Below are 24,475 nucleotides of genomic sequence, written 5' to 3' on the forward strand. Positions count from 1 at the left end.
GTTCGTGCCTCCCCCCCCCCCCCCCCAGTCCTTCTTCAGTCCTGGCTAGTAGGCTGCAGGGCTTTTTCCTTTCCAGACTGTGGAAAATGTTTTCTCTGCTTTTTGTTCCAAAAAAGTAGATGCACAGTGTCTTGTGTATCTGAGAGTACTTAAACCTGCCTGCTTTGAACTGTGTTCCATCTGTGGTGGCAATGTGCCTCAGGTGGACATTGCTAGTGGGTGTTTTGCTTAAGAGTATACACCCAAGAGACATCGCTTTTGTACCTGTTTAAGGCCTGGGAATCTTAATGAATGACTCCAGAGGGGTTTTCTTGAAAACCCTTCTGACCCTCTTATAATGCAGTGCAACACACTTACTGGTCTTGTATGAAATAGGTGTCATCTGCATGGCAACTAAGGCTGTCTGTCCTTCATGAAAGGGGATGAGAAGCTTGTCCTGGATCAGGAGGCAGGTAAAGCTCACCCTGGTTTCTTAGAGACCTCTCTCAACATTCTCTCTTAGCTGAATCAACAGGGTTAGATATGGGGTTTGACCTCTTCAGAAGGGAGAATGATCTGCATCATCTTTTCTTCACCCTTCAACTGGCCAGTCTTTATCACTTAAAGCCTTAAACAAGTGAAAAGTCATTGAAGATGCCAGGACTGGATCCCATTTCCATGGACTTGATGGAGTTGTCATTCATGAGGACATTCTGGATGTGGACTTGCAGGGAACCATCGGTATTTGCCAGGTCCCAGGAGAAGAATTAATAAAGCACTTTTCTTCAGCTGTTACATTGCAAGGCTCTTCTGAAACTGGCCATTCCACAAATTACTGTCAGTGGCAACTCACCAGAGGAGGTGGCTTTGGAGGCCCTTTTTCATGTGACCATTAAACTATAAAAAAAACTTTGACTCTCTTTTTTCTGGTTCTCTTCAAATCTCACTGCAGTCAGAGCCTCTTGATACTTTGTAACATTCACCTTCATTACAGGTAGGCACAGGAGCAAACTGCTGCTGCAGCTGGTGAAACGGGTCTTCAATACCATAGCTTTAATACCAGACTTCAAGTATTTTAAAAGAGATGCAAGCAGCAACTTACCCATTCTGGCTTTGAATTTTTTTTTTTGGTCACAGTAGTACTTTGAACCTTTTCAAGGCTTTTAAGCCAGCTCTGTGCTCACTAGGAATTTTGACATCTAGGACCAAAAAAGAAGAACCTTTTTTTGCTATCATTGCGAATACTGCCTGGTACTGTTTACCTTTGCTCAGGCACCTCCTAGCTGACAGGAGCAAGGAAGACATAGTTACTATCAAGCTAATATACCTAATATATCCTCAAGATAGGGCAGGACAGAGTACTGCAGCTGAGCAGGGTTAGCTGAGGCAGTTCTAGTTCCAGGGCCTACTCTGCTTTTCAAATGTGGGTGTCTTTGCTATAGTGTTGGATTGCAGACCTCTGCTCCACAGCTCGGGGGTCTGCACTTGTACTAAACTTCTGCCGCATGTCATCGCAACCTAGATGTTGGATGGTCTTTGGGCTAAGAGCTTTCCTTCCCTTGTTAACAAGGAACATCCTTTTTTGCGGGAGGTGAGATTGTATTAAGCATATATATGTAGCCAAATAACACGTGTTCTGTTGGAGATCCTAGAAAATGGGGTCCTTCTTCCCTTTTGAAATGCTTTTTTTTTTTTTTTAATTTTGGTTTTGAAGGTAAGGAACAGGAGTCTTAGCTCAGTAGTGAACAGAAGCATTAGCTCCCTGCAAGTTCAAAAGCAAGTTTGTTCTTTCACTCTGGTTTAGGGTGGTTCCAGAGTCACAAAAGCTAACTTTACTCTGCTGAAGCTACTGGCCGTGGAGTCCTGAAAGTACAGTAAGTGGTGAGAAAGACAGTCCTTTAAAGGGCAGGTCAGAGCATTGTCCATCCATCCATTCTGTCTCCAGTTAGTCATGAGCCTATGCTGTTGCGAACAGTGTTGTCATTCTTCATATATGCAAACTTCTTTTTCACTTTCACTCATTTCTAGGTGCTGTTTCCTTTTATTTTTAATAATTTCATGCTGCCACTGAATCAGGTTGCACTTTTAGCGAGAGTCGTCCTTTGTTTTATTTCTGTGTATTTCTTTATTTCTGACTCTGTATTTATCTGTATAAAAATACTTGAAAGAATTCCAAATTTTAATTCACAGTTTGTTTACATTTTTTCCGGTAGTAGTTATGCTTATAACTTCCTTTGGTCTGGGGAAACAAGTTATTCTGAATTGTCAACTATATGGATAAAGATCTCTTATTTGCTATCTTATGATATAGCCTACTTGGTACTCCTAAACCACTAGTACATAAGGAGTTGGAGGAAAAAGTCTGGTTTTGTCATGCTGGTTCTGTACTCTCACAGTGTGCTCAGTTTGAACCAAATCTCTGTTTACCAGCACTCTTCCTTTCTGTTGTTGGTTGTTAGTTTAGTATCAGCCCCTCTGATTCAACTCCAGAAATGAACCTCTTGCCATCCTGCCAGATGTGTGTAGTCTCCATGCTGCAGCAGAATGTGTGCTCAATGTGCAGCAAGTTTATAATGTTTAGCTAATGTTTAGCACTGATCATATATCCAACAGTTTTTCTTCAGTGTTTTCTGCCTTTGTGAACTCTGAAAGGTTCTGTAAGTATGCCACTGGAATTTTTTCCTCTTCCTGGATTGTCAAAATCTTCTATAACCTGTAGTTTCTTCTGAAGATAGATAAATTATTTGACTATGTTTCATCGCACAACTTCATAATTTCTGTCCAAAGCATGGGTTTGCTACAAGGAATCAATAGATGATTACTGTCCTTGTGTACTTTGCTGAGTTGTTGATGATTCTTTTCATTCTCAGGATGCTTGAGGAATCTGCATTGATAGCTGCTTGCTGCATGTGGCTGGATCAGTTAGCTCTGTTCCCTTTGGCTTTCTCTTAACCTCTTCCAGGCGCCTGTCTCTTCCCATCTTGTTTGTTGGAGTCCAATGTTAGTGGCCCCAGGTCACCACTGGCTACATATGATCTGTCCACTTCCTTAATTTTTGGACGCTTGTTTTCATTGTTGTAGAGCTGGGCTTGTGTCATCAATTTTGCAACAGTTCATGACCTTGCCCCCAAACATAGCATCTCTAAACTGTTAATTTTCTCCAGTTGAAAACTTAGATTTTGTGCTTTTCTTTAGTCAGAGGACTTGGTACACCCAATCCAGTGTTCAGTAATTACTTTACCTTTATTCATCGACTGAGGAGAGCTGCACTTAAAATAGGGAGGAGGCTTTTTGAACTCATTGCAGCACTCCTGATCTGACAAGGTGCTCTATGCCTGTGAGCAGAGGTCCTGTTCTGTGCTCCAGTGAGCAGGGAGCTAGTCTCATGAGCTGTATGTCAAAATTATCTTGCATCCAAGGATCACAAAATGTGTCTTTGGGAGAGCTGAGAGAAGGGGGAACTCCAGGAGTGATTCATGAACAGGAGATGGCAATTTGACCCCAGCTGTGTCTGGGAGCTGCAACTTCTGGGAAGCTGTATGAGACTTCAAGGAGGGCATTCATCACTCTAGCTGTGAAATACTGTTTTTGTTTAAATACGCTCGTGGAGAACAAAAAAAGGCACACAAACCAGAATTTTATCTACTTCTAACAATAGAGCGCAACACCCGCCGCTTTGTCCACTGAAACCACCTTCTCTGAGGATCTTGTAGCCGTTCCTGATAGGGGAGTGATTACACTGTGAGGAGGGCTGGGAGCAGGAGCTGTAACTTTTTGCAAAGAAAAAGGCATGTTTCTGCTACTTCACGAAGCTTTGTTACTTGAAATTATATGGGTAGTAGTTTGTCACAGGCAGTCAAGGAAAACCGAGATGATTTTCTGAATTCCATTAACAATATGCAATTTCTAGTTAGGGAATAAACTTTTAGTCAAGAAGTAATTTTTGCCTGCTTCAGAGCAAAATAACAGTTGAGGGGTTGTTTTACTTAGAATAAGTATTTTGTAATTTAAAATCAGTCAAGACTCTTGAAATCTTAGTAATATAACTACTAGTTGCTAGCACAAATTGAAAAAAAATACAACTTTTAGGAATATATATGAGCGAAATTTAAAAATACTAATTAATTAAGAAGCCGGACTCTTGGAAAGAGTTCTGATTAGACTTTAAGATCACAAATAAGGAACCAGTTACAGCTTTGATGCAAAGGAGTCTGTAGCAGCAGCATGTCAAGTCTGAGTCATGATTTTTCATTTACTTACTTAATCCCCTTCTGCACTTTTAAGCTGATGATTGATTGTTAAACTAGTGACTTAAGCTTCCCTTCTTTTCAGCTATTTTTCGTCACGAAAAAGCTTAGTAGCTAATTTTTCTTTAACCTAAGGCGAATGTGGTTTACCTGCCCATCATCTGCAGTAAGAGGTCTGATGACCACTGTATACAGTGACAACCAATAACCATTTCAGTATAACACTTTGAGTCTCAGTGGAATATTTAAATGGTTGCACTTGAATGACTTATCCCAGAAAGTTAAAAAAAAAAAATTTCAATAATGTGTTCCACATTTTTCTAGTCTCAACTTCTGTGTTCACAATTTCTGGAGTCACTAAATTAATTAGTTGTCTCCTTGAACTTTTCTGATGTGTTTTGTGTGGGCAAATTTTGAGGTAGCCCTGGAAATTCAGCTTACTTTGTGTTGGTGTTGCCTAGAGTTTCTCTTGATTGTCCTACTCGCCCTTCTCCAAGGACTGTAGGACCAGGTGAGGTAATCTTTTCAAAAAAGTTATAGGTATGACTGTATCACAGAGTGTCTGGGGAGATACATGTTTTCAGTTTTCAAGAAGTCATAGGTAGTTTACAGTCACAGTAAGGAAGAGATCTAAAGAGTTACAATACTAGACAGCCAGCTTTTGTCCTTTGGGTTAGTGGTTGCTCCCAGTTGCAGTAGACAAATAGAAAGAAGGATATTACCCTCTAGTGTTGGGGAGTGTGTGTGATGTCCTGCCTCTGATCTGTAAGACCGTATAGGCACCTATAAGCTAGTTTTTTTAGGTATACCTCAAACCATGATGGGTTTTGGATGTGGAAGGCCTTCCACAAAGAAGGCTCTGATGATCACCTTGCTGTTTCATGGAGGAGTTTCTCATTTTCTTCTCTCTAATAATTCAGGGTATCCTGGCTGGGTCAAACTGATGCCTGCGTCTGAACCAATGTTCTGGCTTGATGGGTCAGAGTCTTTTCTAGGCATAAAATTTGTGGCAGCATGAGAACTGGGCTAGCTCTTATTGGCTGTTGGAGATTTCCATGGCTTTTTTACCATCTTCTCTGTTTTCTGGACAGCAACAATAAATTGAGACAAACTTTCTGATGGGTTTATCTTGTAAACATTTATATAAACCAGCCTATTTTTTCCCCCCTTGAGCTTTGGGTTATAAACAGCTTGAAAAGCATTGAGATGTCCAGCTGGCTCAGCTTCTGATGCAACAGATTGGCTTTCCTTATCTTTTAGTTTTCTTCTGGCATTGAAATCTTTGAATTGATAATCTGATTGATCTCCCTTGTCATTTCAAATGGGAGTTTTGTAATTAAGCTTCCTGAACTGTCCTGGTGCCAAGCAGCTGCCCCATAAAATGTTTGCTCTGGTTGCAGACTGTCTTCTCTAAGAGATTTCCAGATGTTTGGGTTTTTTGTTTTGTTTCAGTCTTTGCTTCAGTGATCTTTGGTATTGGTTGTTCTGTGAGAATAGCAGTCCTTTTTTCTATCATGGTTCAAGATGAATATTAATAAAGTTTCTCTGCTTAGGAGCTCTGTTTCATGTCTGCCTGTGAAGTCTCCACTTGAGACTTCAAGTGGCTGTCCAGTATAGACAGGACCTGACTATAATTTCTCTGTTAGAAGAGAAAATTAGCCATGTGTACAGGCTGGGGTTGTTCAGTTTTGCTGTACACAGTAAGATACACTGTGCCCCCAGTTGCTCCTTTCTCAGCTTTTTCATGTCAGCCTTGCTGTTGCCAGGGCAGCAAGGGAAAAGTTGCATTCCTGCCTGTCAATATGCTCACTTTCTGTTAAGTTTCTCTTGTTACAAGTTTTTAGGCTCTTGCACGTGCAAATGTGCACAATTACAGTCAGTGCCCTAACCCCTGCGTTTTCCATCATTCCTTATAGAAAGATCCGTCTTAGGCAAAGGTATTAGGTGGGGAACCTCTCAGCGAGGGAGTTTATTTGCTTCTGTAATTGTGTCTGTTAGTTTTAATAAGATCAACAATCACTTATTTGTCAAAGACAGGTTTGTCAGTAGACTTTGGGTAGGCTTCAGTTGCCTGTATTTTGGCATCTAGTGCAGTTTGAGACACTAAGTTATCCTGTCTAGTCTTCAGCTGCCACTCAGCTGCATGGTTTAGCTAACCCTAAATTAGAAGCCTACTTGTTGATCACCTCAATAACTCCCTGGGTCTGCTGGCTGTATTGAATAGTGGTGTAACACATTTGTTTCAACACATACATTATTGCCATTTCATTGCCTTTTCATGCCAGGGTTTATCTGAAACATCTGCCACATGCAGTCAGATGTGGCATGGGTCTTCTGAGAGAGGACTTCTGCTCGTTGAAGCAGCAGCTGATGGAATATGTAGGTACCCAGATGTGATATCTTAGGACATCTCAAATGGCACTGGTAAACCATGGGTGGACTACTGAGTTCCATACTGTATTTCCTTTGACTCCAGTGGGAGTTTAGACACCTTGCTTATATTTGGAGACCTAAATTATAGATGTCTTTAATCCTTGCCTGGATCCTCATATCTCACTCTACAGCAGTGCTGTATGGCATGGGTAACTGTTCTGGTGTGAGATACACTGTGCGTGTAGAAGGCCTTGTAGATTGCACTTTTTCGTATTAGTTACTTGTATTTTGCTGTAGTGGCTTAAGCAATTTACTCCATCTAAAATATTTGCTTATTAGAATCATAGAATGGTTTGGGTTGGAAGAGACCTTAAAGATCATCTAGTTCCAACACCCCTACCATGGGCAAGGATACCTTCCACTAGATCAGGTTGTATTTGCTCTGTGATATATCCTATGTATTTCAAGTCATATGAACCTTATCTTGATCGCAGGGTAAGCCTTTTCTGTTCTAGCCCCCTTGCTAACACATCATAATTAAATGGCAACAAAAATCCCCACCCTTGGCCATTTCGTTGATTGAGAAAATCTTAGGTTTCTGTCTTTGATTCCATAATTACTTACCTTATTTGTCTGGTTTGGTTTTGTTTGGAAATGTTCCGTTCTTTTCAAAATTACACAAAGCTATTGTAGAGTTGTTAGAGAAGGATTGAATCAGTGACAGATGTAAATAATAGGTATTCCCAAGTAACAGTAATCTGGTCATTGATTTAGAGACTCATATGCTTCACGTAGCATCTTGGATCAACATAGTATTGGAAATTAGGGAACCGATACAGTTTCATGATGAAAGAAGTCTGTGAGATGAAGCAGTTTCTAGCTCAGTCTTCTAAGTCCTTTTTTTTGTTTTAATGTGCTTGTCCTGTGTAGTAATTCAAAAGGGAAGTTGAGCTGACTGCTGTTTGAAGAAGTGGCCGAAAAGTATTATGAGTGCAGATTTTTAATCTGTCCAATTTCCTACTTGATTTTTTTTTTTTTTTCCCCCAAAATACCTTCCTGCTGCTTCTCAGAAAGCTTCTTACTGATTGGATATAGGAGTTTGCAAAGGATATTCCTCTGTGGGTGATAATATCCTTGCAAAAACAACTTCTGTGTTTCCTGAAAGTGTGATGGGATTTAATGTTCTGACCGGGCGTTCACTGCAGCCGCCTGGCCCTGCTTTGCCTTCCTGGGGTTTATCTGCAACGCTCTGCTGCTCCAGTTCAAGAGCGGAGGGAGCTGCCTGTAAGGAACTGTAGTGTTTGGTCAGACCTCAGGGGCTGGGTTTAGCGCTGAGCAAGTAGGGGAACTTTTTTGTAAGCCTTGCAGCTCCTTGGGTTTGAGTATTAGTCCTAATATTCTCTGTCAATTCACCTTTCTTTTTGTGTGTGTGTTTTGTGTTTGGTTGTAAATTATTTTATCAAAATAACCAAAATAAGAGTTAGTGATTTCCCCTCCTCCCCCCGTACTTCAGGAAAGTAAAATGCTTTTAAGGCCTAACTTCACTTGCTGTCATGTATTACTCTAGTTGTTAATTAGCTGGTAGCTATGTCCAGATTTCCACTGAAATTAAGATTCTCTAGTGTAAGACGCTGTAAAAACAACAACAACAACAAAAAAAAATAGGGCACAGGTTTCTGAAGATGAAATCATCAGGGATGAGATTGTGGGTTTTGTGTGGAACAGTGTGAAGGAGCTGAACTTCAGTGTATGGTTTGACAGCAAAGCTAAGCTGATTAGCCGGAGCTGAAAGGGCTAATTCCTTGCACCCACTCCAGGTCAGGAGTTTATGGCCCTCTCTTTACAGACGCAGGCACTCGCTCCTCTGATCTTCCTCCTCACCTGCATGTGAACTGGTTCCATGAGGTAAATGGACAGAAAAGTATTAGCTTTTTGCTGCAGGGGAGAGAGGACACGGGATTGTCCCCTGCTATGGCAGCAAGCCATTAGATCAGTTTGGGTGTTGGCAAACCACCCCTACTAAGGCAAAAAGCAACAAATTGATGGAGGGGCAAATGGGGATGACAGTGGGGACCAGCAGTAATACAGGATATATAGAGAGAGAGACCATGTGCCGTTTCATGTGTTGTTTGTCAATTTTGCCTATTTAAAATGTAGAAATAAGATAAGTTTTGTTAGTAATTCTAGATAACCATCTGCTGACTGTTACTTTAAGTCACGTTCTTGCTACACTGCTACTGTGTGGCTATCTTGTTATTTGATTTTATAGAACAGAAAAGATTGAATTAATAGCTGCTCTGAAGGTAATGCAGAGCTGTGTGTTTTCTGTTGTCTCCAGATAAGCTCCTAGATATAACACAGTAAAAAGAAATTACATAAAGCTTAGGACTTCTCTAGTACTTTTTATATTAAGTACATATATGTATAAATATTTACTGTAAATGTGAGAAACAGCACACAGGAAATACATTTTACCTTTTGGCAGTTTTGTATGCTTTTGTGTAACTGAGTGAAATAGTATCAGGAGAATAGAAGGAGAATGGAGAGTTTAATGGAATTTTAAGGCTAAAACTAAAACCAAACCCTCCTTAGTTAGGAAGCTGTTAACTCTATTAGGGTTCTGTGACTCGAGACTTTTACAGAAGAATCACATTAACAAGCTGCTAATCAAAGCAGGGGTTGGTCTGGAAAAAAACCTTGAGATGCTGCCTGCTTAGACACTGCCCCCAGTCTGTTGTAATACTCTTCCTGTACCTTTCAATATTTCCATTAATGATACAGGCTGAAACAGTGCACTTACTACATTTGTAGATGGTATAAAGCAGGCTTAGAGGAGACTGCAAACATTTTAGAACTAGAATTAGAATTCAATGTGATCTTGAAAAATTCAAACGATTTTCTTTTTGCTTGCTTTTTTTTTAAAGGGAATTAAAGGAAGACAAGAACAAAGTCTCATTAGCTGCAGAACAGTGAGATTCACAGAGCACAGGCTAGAACTTACTGGGTAGCAGTTCTGCAGGAAAGGACCTGGGATCATTAACGTGATACTGTTGTGAAAAGTAGGCACCAATTAGAATTTATAACCAGAAGTATTGGGTATATGAGAGACAAGATATATCAAGTAATTTTTCTTACTCAGCAGTGGCTGGACCTCAGTTGTTACCTTTCTAAACCACTTCACAAATACGTGCCATGTGTTACGTACTTGTACACAGATTAGATTTGGTATGTTGGGTTGTATGACGCAGCAGTGTGAAAGTGTAGCAACACCCTACTGCATATATGCATTTTCACTTTTGGCACAGATGGAAGTCCGGTTTTCCATTTCGGCTGTTCAGGTCATTAGTTTCTTCAACTGTTGTTTTTTCATACAACAACTTGTGTTTCAAGTCAAGTACTGCTTTTTCAATTTTTCCATGTTGTGAAAGTGTGTTTAACTTGAAAACTCATTGTTCATGTTTTCCACCTTCTCTGCTGTCTTACCTACTTTATCTGTCTTTATTTATTCAATTAGTATGACATATTCTAAGAATCATTTCATCTGAGCATTTAATTCATATCTTATGTCATAAGATCTAAGGATATAAAATGATTTGTGTTCCAGAAAAGTACAAGAAATTATAAACATCAGAAAAAATATAAGTAATTTTTTTATGGTGTGTGGTGCTTTTTAGCATGACACAAGTGTATTCACAGTTGTTAAAAATATTCTGCATCTGTGAATATAACTAAATTATGTTGTGTTTCCTAACTTACAAGAAAAATGAACAGAATATTTGACAGTAATATTTTAACATTAAAATGTGAGGCGGTTTTGGTTTGTTGTTTTAATGCAAGTTTGTTTTGTTTTGGTTATTTTTAGTGTGAGAGGTGTTGTGATTTAACCCCAGCCAGCAACTAAACAACACGCAGCTGCTCACTCCCTTCCCCTCACCCAGTGGGATGGGGGAGAGAATTGGGGAAAAAAGTAAAACTTGTGGCTTGAGATAAGAACAGTTTAATAGAACAGAAGTGAAGAAACTAATAATAATAATAATAATAATAAAATGACAATAATAATAAAAGGATTGGAATATACAAAACAAGAGATGCACAATGCAATTGCTCACCACTCACCAACTGATGCCCAGTTAGTTCCTGAGCAGAGATCCCGCCTCCAGGCCAACTCGCCCCGGTTTATATACTGGGCATGACATCACATGGTGTGGAATATTCCTTTGGCCAGTTTGGGTCAGCTGCCCTGGCTGTGTCCCCTTCCAACTTCTTGTGCCCCTCCAGCCTTTTTGCTGGCTGGGCATGAGAAGCTGAAAAAGCCTTGACTTAGTCTAAACACTACTCAGCAACAACTGAAAACATCAGTGTGTTATCAACATTCTTCTCATACTGAATCCAAAACTATACCAGCTAGTAGAAAGAAATTAACTCTATCCCAGCTGAAACTAGGACAGAGGAAAATTCACAGTTTATGCATAGTTTAACAAGAAAGTTAATACCAACTGTTTAATGAAACCTGTGTAACTGCCTATGTAAAAAGTGCTTTCAAAAGCAGAAGTGAAATAAAATGCAATCATAGTATATTTACATCACTTTAAATGCCTGCTATAGCATTTCTAATACAGCTGTGTAGGTTAGAGTGAGAGAGGAAAAAACATTGCAGAGTTTCAGAAGGCACCATAAGCTCTGGAATACCACTTACAAAAATGGCAGCACTGCGACTTGTGGACTTCAAGTGGGTAGACATTTATGTGATTGAGACTGCAAGAAATATCATTGCTGTGGTGTCTCAGCATGGCAGCTGGTGGCTCAAAAAAGACACAGAGCTGGCAGTCACAGCTGCGCAGTCCAGCTTTCTCAGAGAGATACAAGCATCTGTAACCACTGCCTAACATCAAGGGAAACTCCTCTGGAGACATTTGGGTGTAGCGGTTTTCTAGATGTGAGTTGTGTTAGCCACCTAAAATGAGGTGTGGGGGCTTTTCTACTTGTATTCATAATATCCTAAATAAACTATCCTTTTTGTATATGACAGATTTTTCAAAAGTGTCCACGTAGGAGATTTAAAAATATTTTAATTATGTAACTGCATTTCATCTCTGGCCAGTTTAGTGAAATCTCTGTCTCCCAAGTCCTACATTTTGTTGTGTAGTAGCAAACTGGTCTGTGCTCATGCCTGGAAGGCCCCAAAATGTTTTTACTTCACTGTTTATAAAATAGTACAGCAGTGGTGTATATGTAAAAAATGTAAAGAAAAGATGGAGCATATAGATTTTGTCCCCTTTTTGTCACGACATCAAAAGTTATTTGTGTGGTAGTGTAAAAATGACATGACAGCACTATATCAACTATATTCTCTCTGTTGTCTCTCTCTACTAGTGGATTTGTAGAACTGATTGCAAATTTACTATCTCCATATCTCATGTGTATAAGTTAGTCCCTACAATTATATTTACCTCCTGGGCATGTTTGTTTATACAGATTAATTTACAAAATAGTTACAGTTTCTTCTGCAGCTTTAGATATATAAGAAAACTCCAGCACCTAATATGTTATGATTTTATTCTGATTTCACAGTTTAACTTCCTACATACTTTACTGTAGGGCAAAGAGTGTCTTTTTTCTCCTAAACTTTATCTGTTCACTTTTACAGTTCCTTGATACTATTGTCAAACTGACATTTTTATCCTTAATAGAAAGGGATCAATCCTACAATTTCTCCCTTTAGAACAGCAGTACTATAGAACACATTATGTTATTTGGTTATTTTTAAGTTCTGCTTTCTTGAAAAGAAAAATAAACTTTCAAAATACTGGAAGCTGAAAGGATAATTCACAACTGGCAGGGCCGAAGAATAGGTGTTCAGTAGCATCTCATACAGTACTATATGAGTGACAGCTTTCTTGTGCTCATGTTGATAAACTAAAATGCTGTAAGTACTCGAAGGAGTTTCTTAAACTTTAATTATTGTGATGATATTTCATATTATGTTGGTTTCATTTTAAAGCTGTTTAATAAATATGGCCTGATTCTGCCATCGACTTTGATACTTACAATTAAGAAACTTTTTGAATTCATTCATTCATTCTGATCTATACTAATATAATTAAAATCATATTTAAAAATGTAGTATACTAAGGAATTCTATAGTTATACACATTCTCAGTCTTTAAGTTAGGCCCTTGTAACAATGCTGCTGTATTGTGTGACATTTGCTGTTAAGTGACAGTAGGATTTTTACAGTCTGAATTTACTCCATATTTTTGAACACGTGAAGTGTTTGAATATATCTCAGCTGACTGCATATGTATTTTTCAATCTGTCACTATTGTAAGTAAAATGCTAATATTTATGAAATGGGAAGTGATTGCATCTCAGCTTAATTTTTAATTTTTTTACTTTTGCCTTTCCAGAGATTTAAATTAGTCATCTGTCTGTCCTTAGTAATAAAAATGGCATTCCAGTCTGAACCTCTTCTCCAAAGCACAGAGTCACAGTAATAGGATTTATTATTTTCATTATGCTAGTGCAAATGTGCTAAAGCAGTTGCACGCTATGGTGTATAGAGTGATTTGGGATCTTAATCCAACAATACTGTCCCCCTGAGTAGAGATACTTGGATATTTTTTAGCAGATTTAGGGGGGAGCAAAATAGTGATGTAATAAAAAATTTTTAATACAGTTGTACTTGTTTCAGTAAGACCTTAGTGAGAAAGTTTTTCAGATGTTAGATGGGATTTTTGCTTAGGAAGAGACAATTACCCCAACAGAAGTAGCGAAGAGCTTAGAGGTAAGTGTGCTGCCCATGACAGAGGAGAGCTGGGCTTCTGTCCTCCTCTGCCTTAGCCAGAGGGACCAGAGCTGCTGCCCAGGCTCCCCAGGCTGTTTGTTGGCTGTTACGGGTTTCATCTCTCTATCAGCTCTGTCCAGATCCTATCATGTGTATGGACCCTAAAAAATACAGTCTTATGTCCATGCTACTGAATAAAATAAATCATCCTGTTTGCTCCTGATGCCAAAAGGAGAACCCCAGGACTTTTCCCTGGAGGACTGAGAGGCCTCCTTGCTTATTTGAGTGGATTGCCTGGGGTGCTTGCTGGCCTCTGAACTGCTCCTATGTGGTTTTTGCAAGAGTTTTTTGTCAGTAGCCAAAATTTTGCCAAGGAACATACTCTCAGTGAATAGTATGAAGGAGCTGTGCCCTGACCCTGGTTTGTTTACAAGTGTAGACTTGGCGAGAGAACAGGTATTGGTAATAAAGAAACTCATTTGGGCAGATGGAGAGAGGTAATTAGTACCTGGCATATTCTAGGTAAACGCTTTAGGCCCTGGATTAAAGGCTAGTTTAGGAAATCCTAGTACCTGTGCTAGTAATGTAGACGAGGATTGAAGTGCTCCACCTGTTGACTGGATAAGCAGTGATTTTTTCAGAACTTACTTCTTTGGTGGTTTTTTTTGGTTGTTTGTTTGTTTTCTCTTCTTATTTTTTCTCTTTTCTAGTTTGGTAACAAGCAAAAAATAGGGATTTTTCTTTTATGTCCTTATTTGGTATATTGTGTGCACTTTACTGGAAAAACTATGGCAAAAGATTGCTATGGCAGTTTGTTGAAAAGACATCCTCTCTTGAAGAAATTGGCAGGTGCTAATCTCATCCACAGAATAATTATATGGAATTTTATTCTAGAATAATCATTCTTCCTGCTGTCTTTCAGGAAGGATCACCCCATAGTTGAGCAACAGAACCTGGAGTCAGGGCGCATGGTGACTTTCTTTGGTTGTGAGCTCTGTTCCTCTGTGCATCAGTTTGGAAGTAAAACGTGTGCAGAGGCATGGCTTTTGTGGATGTTTTTGTGACCCAGATCCAGGAGCAAAAAAAGAAGTGTTGTTAATATCACTACCATCATTTGACATGCCAAGTGCCCTTCTCATAATAATTTGTTTATTGCAGTGATAGGCAATGGCACAAGTTAAGATGCAGACTACAGCAAACCTGTCCGGACCTACCATGTCCCCTATGGTGCTACCCCTACCAGTTACAACTACAAATACATTGGGTCTGCCGTCCTCAATGAACGGATCCATTTCAGAATCTGCTGCCAGCTGTAGCAGTCCTACTGCCGGCCTTGTGGATCCTGCGCCTTCTAGCAACTCACCAGGTAAGTTGGTCCAGGTATATTTTCTTTGGTGTTCAAATGAATCTTTTTGATGAATTGTTAATTCAAAAAAAAAAAAAAGGTAGGTCTTAAAGAGGATTAAAATAAAGGAAAAAAAAATCCGCTAGAACAATATTTTGGCTAAATAGACTAAGTTAAGTTTCTTTAACTGAGCTCAGACCTGCAGTGAAGTGTTGATCAATGATATAAAAGCTCAGAAAAGAACATGTCTATTTTGTCAAATTCTGAGTGTATCTTTTACAGAGAAGTTTTAGTGGTGCAGGAAGGTCTCCAAGTGTCTTTCTCTTCCCTAGAACAGAATGTCTTCAGACTGCTTGGCAGTATGCGATGTTTCCTTTGTAGCCTAATAAATGCTGTAGTTCCTATGCTGAACTGGGTATAAAATACAGAAATGTTATCCTAAAAAATAAAGCAAGAAATGACAGTGTATGCTAGGGATAAATACAAATAAGTTGAAAAAGAAATAGCAGAAAGTTAAAAAATAGTAAGGCGGTATACATGAAGTAAGTAGTCTAAGAAAAGCAGAACAAAATCCTTAAAGGGGGAGGAAAGGTGTTCTTTGGGAGTGCTCTGAGGTTGACTTCATTATTGTGAGAAAAGTCTAAAACACTGGGAAGAAGCAGGGAGAAGCAAGTGAGGACCACAGGGTTTCATCTGCTATATTTATCTGGCAACTCTCATGCTATCCACTTCTACTTCAAAGTGTCAAGAAACCTTTCTGAAAGAGTAGTCAATTCCTGGAACCCGTATACTCCTGACAGTAAACTTTGGTGATGTAGAAAATGTAGCATATGTATATGTCCTCCTACACTGTCATCTATTTTGGAAAGAAGTAGTTGTATTTTTTTTAAATTGCATGTAATCAAAATGGTTATTGTAAAATGCGTATTCTCATATGATTAATATGTAAATGGTATTTAAACATTGTATTTAGCATATGTGCAAGAATTATTTTTTAGCCAAAGTATTTTCTTTTCTAAGCATGCTGCTGCTTTTACAAAGCTTTGCGAAGTTGTGAAGAATACATTTCTCCACAAAAACTTTACAGACTCTTTATTTACAGCTCCTCTCCAAGATAACATGGCAAACCCCAAAGAGAAAACTCCAATGTGTCTGGTAAATGAGTTAGCCCGTTTCAATAGAATTCAACCCCAGTATAAGCTTCTGAATGAAAGAGGGCCTGCTCATGCCAAGGTAAGGTCACAGTTCCAGGTGATGAGCCATACCTTAAATGCTGAACAGATAATGTCATGGTCTGGAAGAGTGTGCTTGTCAAACACAGCCACATTTCTAGTGTAAGGGGTTTCTTACTGTTCTGTATTTTGCTTTCTTTTTTTTTTTTTTTACACTTTCAGAAAGTGTGCCTGTATTTCTGTTGAAGCCCTGTAGATCATTTTGTACCTTACTTTGACTTCCACCTTTGAGTTTATATTTGTTGGTCTCTATAAAGACCTTGTGAAGGTCTTTCCAGGGTATCACCACCCTTTCTTAATCATTATGGAGCATTTGCTTTTTAAGCTGCATGAATCTTGCTCCCCAGTCGGCGTGTCCCTGATAACTACCTCTGCATTTGTTTCATGGTAGTGCCAATGACGACAAAGCTATTTTGTGTCATTTTTTGAAGTTCATATTGATACGATTCTGTGTCCATAAAGTTGATTGCATTGATACCATATCTTTGGACCTTGCATTATAGGGCACATATTACTGTTCTTTCCTTTAAATGCTGTGTGACTTTAAGATTTACGGTGATACTAAGACTCCTAGTATGATTATAGCATTAAAGTTTCTAATGAACTGACAGTTAATTCTGGTCAGTTCTTATATTAATTTGGATATCCAACTTCATTTCATAAGTACAAATTAGGATGCTTATGTATGATGGGGAACACAGAGGGATATTCTCAGGATAATAATTTTCAGGTGTAGTTTTGAATTTCCTCCCTAGTTAGGAGCAATCTGGGGGAAGAGAAAAAAGCCTGAAAAACTGAGAGAGACAATGTCATAATTAATAGCTGCTTTGTACTCAGTATTTCTAGAGTGGCAAAACTCTGTTAGACAGTGGGATCACACTGCAGATTAGTAACAGTTTCAGCTAGTCGTGAGCTGTCTCTCTGCCATTGCCCCTTGTTTCTCAGTTGTGTGTTTTGTTGTTAGCTAGCGCAGAGTTGATGCAAATTACTGACCTTCTGGTTTGGCTGGTGTTCATGCATCCTTTATGCTGGTGGAAATGTCAGCAGGTGCAGGGCTGCTGAGAATCAGCAAGCTTTTAGAATCCCTTATTGCAAATGGAAATGGAAGTGCCCTTCCCCTTCCTGGCAACATTTGGCACCACAGGATACACTGGTTGGTTGGTTTTAGGTTGCAGCACGTTAAATCTGTTGCGCTTTCTGTAACTTTTCACTGTTGTATTGTATATTTATTTTATTATCTTTTTTCCATTAATGTGAAATAGGAAGTGCTTTGGTTGTACCAAAAAGTGTGGTTTTGGCAGTTCATATTCCTCAGTGGTAAAGAGATTTGGTTTACATTACATTCATACTATACTTCAAATTTTAGCAGGATAAGAAATAGTTCACATATATTTGTTATTACTTTTAAAGGAACTAATATAATTGAAATTACTTGAGCCTGCATTAGCTGCACTTTTGAAAGCCAGATTTTCAATGGACTTCTTATTTTTTCAGTTTTTCAATTTACCTCTTATTATTTTTAATTACACTCATAATCGTCAAAAAAAAAAAAAAAAAAGATATGTGCTCTGTAGACTCAAAAGAATATTAAGTCTGATTTTGACCTGTGCAGCAAATGAGAAAAACAAGGGAGGGAAGGGGATGAAGAACAAGGATGATACTAATAAGATTATGCAGACTTGTGTATCTTTGACCTACAAAAAGCAGAGACATAGAAATTATTATGACTGTGTTAGCAGTTTAGTATAGTGTCTGGCTAGTAATATGATGATATACCTGATAGAATTTGTGAAACAGAGCTGAGTTTGTCCTAGAAAGCATGACCTGAAGGATGTAATACTGCTGATGCCGTTTGCCATTTAAGGAGCGTCTCACGTTGCCTTCCTCCTACACATACTCTGTTCCTGTCCACTAGTGGTTTTCATGATTTTCAGAGACATGCTCTACAAGACAGCTGTCTGCATTGTGATCACAAATGCTAGCAAATTCTTATATACTTTTTTCCTAGTTGTCTCTGGAGAGTAAGTTTTGACAATTGGGGTGAAATGGGAAACTAGGACCAGGGGAGCTGGGAGAGGAGTGATGCTTCTTGACAGTGCAGTTAGGGTTTCTAGGAGCCTGCCCTCCATGTGGATTCTTCATCATAAGAAAAATCAGAAAGTCTTTGTTAGCATAAACAATGCTTTTGAGTACATTAGTCAGATTGATCATTTCTTTTGTGCTTCTATGTCAATGGTGTTTTCAGGAGACAAAAGGTACAGTGGCAAAAGAAAGTGAATGGTGGTACAAAGAGGGAAAGAGGTAAGGGACACTAGGCTTCAAAAGGCTGGGAAGAAGGAGAGAAGGTTCTACATTCAGAAAAAGTGAGGAGGAAAGGATTACTAGAGCTAAGGGAGACTGACCTTACGGACACGGCGGAGTGAAAGGCACAAAGCGCGGTGGCCTTTGCATTTCTGCTCTCTAGCCATCAGGTAAATTAGGTTGGATGTAAGTAATACAAACTTCCTCAGAAAACTGGTGAGAAATGCCTCTCAATCTGTAGCAGAACTGTCAACTCCAGTCTTGCAGGACTTGACTACTTCATTGGCTGCTCCAGATTTTGGTTTTAGGCAGTTTTATTCCTTTAATTAAATTCCCACTTAGAGTACTGTGTGTGTTTTTTTGCAGGAGTTTTTTTGTCAGATGGGCTAAGTGAGAAGGTTAGAGCTCTGGCTATAGAAATTTACTGAGCAAACCCTTTATTATCTTGAATTCCTGTTTATTGCTCTAAGCACTAAGATGACAGCTGTAGGTAGATAAGTAGCCATTATTCATCATATTTTTATTGAAATTCAAGTTTATTCTCCTGCAATAAAAATACTACACTGATACTTTCTTGCAAAATATATAAACTCCAGATCCAGAAATCAAATTTCAGTTCTTTTAGTAATAAGGATGCATGTTTATAGATAATTTATATGATTATGGGTATTTAGCTCTTAATACCCAACTTAGCTTTCAGGAGGGGGTAGGGTTTGACAGAGTGCAAAATTAAGAGACTATTTCTCTCTTCATCCTTGTCTGTAAGGAAATTGCCATGACTGCTGTGGAAAAAAACAACATGGTGATAGGAAGTGTGATATAGGGACTAGCACTGTGCTTGTGAAAATTACAGTAGGCCAAAACTTGAGGCTGTAATTAAGACACAAGTATGTATTTATAGCATTCAGTTCATATCACTGTGCGCATGTGTATAGGGCTGAGTTGGGAGGCACGTATATACCTGTCTTCAAATGTTTGTTTGCAAGTACATGCTAAATGAAAATATATGTTAAGGCAAATTTAAAGGTTGCTCATCATGCCCATCTCTAGATATCTGGTCCTGGATCTAGCAAGTTTACATAATTTTAAAAATCATAGAGCAAATAACTATTGAAATGAAAATTTTACTTTATATACTGCTCACAGTAATAAGTAGATTTCTTTATGTTGCCTTAAGTAGTTAGCCTGTTTTCTGAGGTAGATATATCTTAGTTTACTGTGTGTATCTGACTATTAAATCCTGCCTTATATGTATGGAATTGATATGGAAAAGACATTGAGTTCTTACCCTTTCTCCTCTTGTTCTTAGATGCTCAAATTTAAACAGAACATGTATGTATCATACAGAAGATAGACTCTATCTAATATCTTAAATATATATTGAGTTTTATTTTCACAACTTGCACAGCATAGATACTGCTTGTAATAATCCTTTATTGCAGGTTTTGAAATATATGTGGTTTTTATCAGTAGTCCGTTTCTGAATTCTGAATTTTTACAGTTCCTGTCTTCACTATAGAGTCCACATTAAAGAACTGCAGTTTCTTTCAAAAAGATAGTTCTTCTTTTCTTTCTTACTTTATTTTTGAACATACTTGAGTTGTGGCTCTGCCCTAACAATACACATTATTTTCAGAAATCAGGTCGTGTGAGAAATTTTTTCACTGGGTAAAACTCTTTGGGCCAAATTCTCAGGTGCCTTGAAGAGTGTGCAGTCATTTATATCCATTCAGAATTATTACAAAATTACTTTTTTTTTAAGTAGTGTTCTTTACCTTTTTTCTACAGGTAAAGTCACTAAACACGTTCAAATGTGTGAAGAAATGTGGTCTTAACTGACTTGTATATAGTCTCCCAAGAGCAGAGGATAAGTCTGCAGTTTTTACTTGGTTTAAATATTATTCTGTTCTTTGATAGTTGACATTAACATTACTGTTGTGGTTTAACCCCAGCCAGCAACTAAGCACCACGTAGCCGCTCACTCACTTCCCCCCCACCCCGGGGGGATGGGGGACAGAATCAAAAAAAAAAATTAAAACTTGTGGATTGAGATAAGAACAGTTTAATAGAACAGAAATGAAGACATTAATAATGATAATAACAATAATAAAATGACAATAATAATAATAAAAAAAGAATTGGAATATACAAAACAAGAGATGCACAATGCAATTGCTCACCACTCACCAACTGATGCCCAGTTAGTTCCTGAGCAGAGATCCCGCCTCCAGGCCAACTCACCCAGTTTATATACTGGGCATGACATCACATGGTGTGGAATATTCCTTTGGCCAGTTTGGGTCAGCTGTCCTGGCTGTGTCCCCTTCCAACTTCTTGTGCCCCTCCAGCCTTCTTGCTGGCTGGGCATGAGAAGCGGAAAAAGCCTTGACTTAGTCTAAACACTACTCAGCAACAACTGAAAACATCAGTGTGTTATCAACATTCTTCTCATACTAAATCCAAAACATAACACTATACCAGCTAGTAGAAAGAAAATTAACTCTATCCCATCTGGCACCAGGACAATTACGCTATTTTACTTTGTCATTTGAAAGGCCAAATGTTGCCCACTGATAAGGACTCACTTATCTCTGTAAGAATCAGATGTGTTATCTGGGAGTTGAATATAATGAAAAGAGAGCACTGTTTCTCTTGAGCCCTGGAAGTTTTTATACAGATTGGTCTAATGCACAGTGATACTCTTGCCAGTGTTTACCTGTTCTTTGTCTTTGAAGATGTTCACAGTGCAGCTGACTCTCGGAGAGCAGACATGGGAAGCTGAAGGAAGCAGTATTAAAAAGGCCCAACATGCTGCTGCTAGCAAAGCATTGAATGAAACTACCCTTCCCAAACCAACGCCTAGACCACCCAAAAACAATGTTAATAATAATCCAGGTATGACATTTTCCTCTGTGTGTTAAATCTTGTTGAAGTGTTAGAATATTATACCACTAATAAATAAATTTAACAAGATATAAGTTAAGTTGGAGGATGGGAATCAACATAGCTGTCTTGTACGTATGATAGTATAATGAAGAACCTCTAGCGAGTTTGCACAGGAGAATTTTTAATGTGCATACCTGAAATGGTTGAACTGTAAGTGAATATATTATTTAGATAAGGCTTGGTTGTGTACAAAGTGATTGTATGTGATCAACAGTAGTCAGGACAAAACCAGATTGAACTGACCATTATTACCATAGTAAAACATTTTTCCCAAAAAGTTATTTTAGCTGATTTTCCAATGAAATTGGAAATTTTATCCAGTGCAATCCTGTGAAATTGCATATGTAGTGTAAATAAAAGGTTAGGATTTGGCATGAGAACTGTGACAGGTAATTTCCTGCATTGTGAGTTTTCCTTCATAGCAACCTGTGCTTTTATATGTCTTTAGAAACTGTTGTTTGAATAATAGAAAGGATGTATATTGGTGTCTGGCATCCTTCATTTTGAGGTGTTACCTGTGAGTTACCTTCTATGCGTGCAACACCTTTTGAGGTACACATCTCAACCACGCGCTCAGTGATCTGTTCTGTCTTGTTTGATAAAATAAATAAGAAATATATTCCTAACTTTATTTCAAACTAATATAAAAAAAAGCAAACTGCAAGGAAAAAAAGTAATCTTTTCTTTTTTTTTTCTTTTTTACACTCCTTTTTTTCCCCCTCTTGCCCTTTTCCCTTCTTCACTTTTTATTTCCCTCTGCCCCTCTCTCCCTTTTAAAAAAAGTTGTCTTCAGCCATTTTTTTAAAATGGAGTAATTTTGCAGTTAATTTCTGTGTTGGAAAAAAAGCAGGAGTAAGTTTCCTTTAGAGCTTTGAGTATTATCCTGAGCATTAGCTGTTAAGGATTTTTTTGAGAGCAATACGATAGTATTCTCTTGCTCCTTTGGAGATCAATACATTGCTTCTCCAGACCCAGGACAGTGGGTTTGCCCTGTGTCCTTCACAGTCACTGTCTTTGGCTGTTTAGAAAGCAGGAGGCTCAGACCCCTATAAAAACGGACCCTGAGTTCATTCTTGACATTGCAGAGTATTACTCAGCTTCTATTTTTTTTTTTTTTTTTTGCTTTAAGCATATTCTTAAAGGGAAAAGCTGATAACAAAAGAAATAGGCTATAAGAGAATTCATTAAAAAATTGTATCACTTAACACTGTAATTTTGCTCTAAGAAGGATGTATTGTATGTGCACAGGTATCTTCTCATCAAAATGACGTTTTGCATTTTTATTATTTAGTTGAATTCATAGTCATTCCTTGCTCTGGAAAATATAAAAATTGTTGTTGGTAGAAGTTTTTGAATAAGTATTGCGTAAAAATTTTCATAATTTGGCATATACAGCCTCAATGGCAGACTGGCAAATTCATCATAGCTGTTTTAAGGCTAGATTCATTTGAACCTCTTCTGAAAATATTTTGAGAAAATGTTAACAACTTTTTATTGGAATGTACATTTAGCTCATTTAGGATTTTCTTACAACAGTGCAAGTGGAGAATACTGTAGCTGAACATTTTATTTGGAAAAAAAAAAAAAGAAGTCACAGTGTAGCTTTTTATTTGGCATTTTGGAGACCATGCAAGTAGGCAAGTGCTGGCTGCTTTCTGGTTTTGTATTATGTCACCAGTAGATGGCTGTAGTGACACTGATTTCCAGTAGCTGTATTTTCAATTTGTTAGATCATTCCTGTTAGATCATTAGTTTTTAGTCCTAGTCTTAGGTTTTCAAGTCTTGCAAATAAAACACTTTTTTCTAACATCGTAAGATTACCAAATGACTGCAGTAATAGCTATTAGTGCTTGCTTGTTTCAATGCCTCTTTGCTCTATTTGTGGTTTTATTTCATGGTATTCAGTGGGAAGAGACAGTATTCTTTTACCATTGTAGTTTCAGAAAGTGTCATAATGTATTATAAGCACGTTGGAAAGATGAATAACCAGCTTGATATTAGTACTGACTTTCTCATTCATATGTGAAGATTAATCTACTGAAACTGCTTAGAGAATGCACTGAGATAAATGTTTAAGTGTTCTTTTTCATTGCTTGTGATTAAGCAGGCATCTATATTCCTGTCTTTTAGAGAAACTGAAATGTAATCGTAGTTGCTGCTTTTTTAATTTAAGGGAAAAAAAATACCATGCAGCTCTCTCTTTTCTGCTCATCTCAGTCCTGCTTTTGTGGTTTAAGTGCCTTACATGTATTCTTTGGGTTTTTTGCAGGCAGTATAACTCCAACAGTGGAGCTGAATGGTCTGGCTATGAAAAGAGGAGAGCCTGCCATCTACAGGCCATTAGATCCAAAACCAATTCCCAATTACAGAGCAAATTATAATTTCCGGGGCATGTACAATCAGAGGTTTGTACTTTTTCTATTATTTGGTGGGTTTTGTCCTTTCCTTATCCATGTGTTCTAAATCTTTATGAACTTCCTAGGTTATTTTCAGTGTAAAATAAACCTAAGATTTTTACTAAGGAGAGTCTCTGCAGCCTTATTTAGAAACACACATTATGTCCTTCTAAAAGAAAACAGGTGCCCTAAGCATGTCACAAGGAATAAAGACATGTAAACCAACTGTTTCTATTTTTTTTAATGTGCATACTGGAGTTACAGTCTACAGCCATGGCAGTGAGGAGGCAGAACATTAACTTCAGAGAGAGGTTTTGCTTTTCTTTGCTGTTGTGTCATGTGATTAGAATCTGTATCATTAAAAATGAAACACTCTTTTCTTAGAAATTGGATATAAAATTAAGAGGGCTGCATTTTGAAAATTGGCTTGAAACCATTCTCAGGTTTCCATTTCTTTTAACCATTCTGCCTGGTCAGCTATCTCAGTTCCTTAATCCTTAGTGTTTGGTTAGGAAAAATCCTTTATTTCACAGTTTAGAAACCTATATTCAGAGCCCTCCATCAATGCTGTCATTACTGTAGTAAGTTGGACTAATTATTGAGAAGACAGTGCTCAAAATTTTGTCTTTAAACTATGAAATTCTTAAAGATTAGAAAGTTTAAAAATTTATGTGGGTGGATCAGTTTTATTAACTGAGCATCCAGATATTTCATTCTTCAGTGTGTTCTAAATTTTTGAAACATCTTCATCTTTGGTATTTGTACATTTTTAGCACACATAGAAAAACTGTTCTAGCTCATCCTGAACTAAATGTAGTTTGTATCTAATTCAACAGTCTGAGAGAACCTTAAGGTACTACATGTATTAATTT

At 38.0% G+C, this 24,475-nt stretch overlaps 1 protein-coding gene across 2 annotated transcripts in view; it reads left to right on the forward strand.

Annotated features, from left to right (window-relative positions):
• The window catches only part of STAU2 (staufen double-stranded RNA binding protein 2), a 175,311-nt gene that overhangs the window by 6,100 nt on the left and 144,736 nt on the right, over positions 1–24,475 (forward strand). For both annotated transcript variants that reach the window (XM_010575882.1, XM_010575883.1), the window contains exons 2-5: positions 14,542–14,749; positions 15,831–15,961; positions 20,997–21,156; positions 23,477–23,612. In XM_010575882.1, the coding sequence (XP_010574184.1) occupies positions 14,551–14,749; positions 15,831–15,961; positions 20,997–21,156; positions 23,477–23,612 (626 nt within the window). In that variant the 5' untranslated portion in view covers positions 14,542–14,550. The remainder of the gene's footprint in view (positions 1–14,541; positions 14,750–15,830; positions 15,962–20,996; positions 21,157–23,476; positions 23,613–24,475) is intronic.

Source organism: Haliaeetus leucocephalus, unplaced genomic scaffold (genome assembly GCF_000737465.1).
Source record: "Haliaeetus leucocephalus isolate CR32 unplaced genomic scaffold, Haliaeetus_leucocephalus-4.0 Scaffold506, whole genome shotgun sequence".
NCBI lineage: Eukaryota > Metazoa > Chordata > Aves > Accipitriformes > Accipitridae > Haliaeetus > Haliaeetus leucocephalus.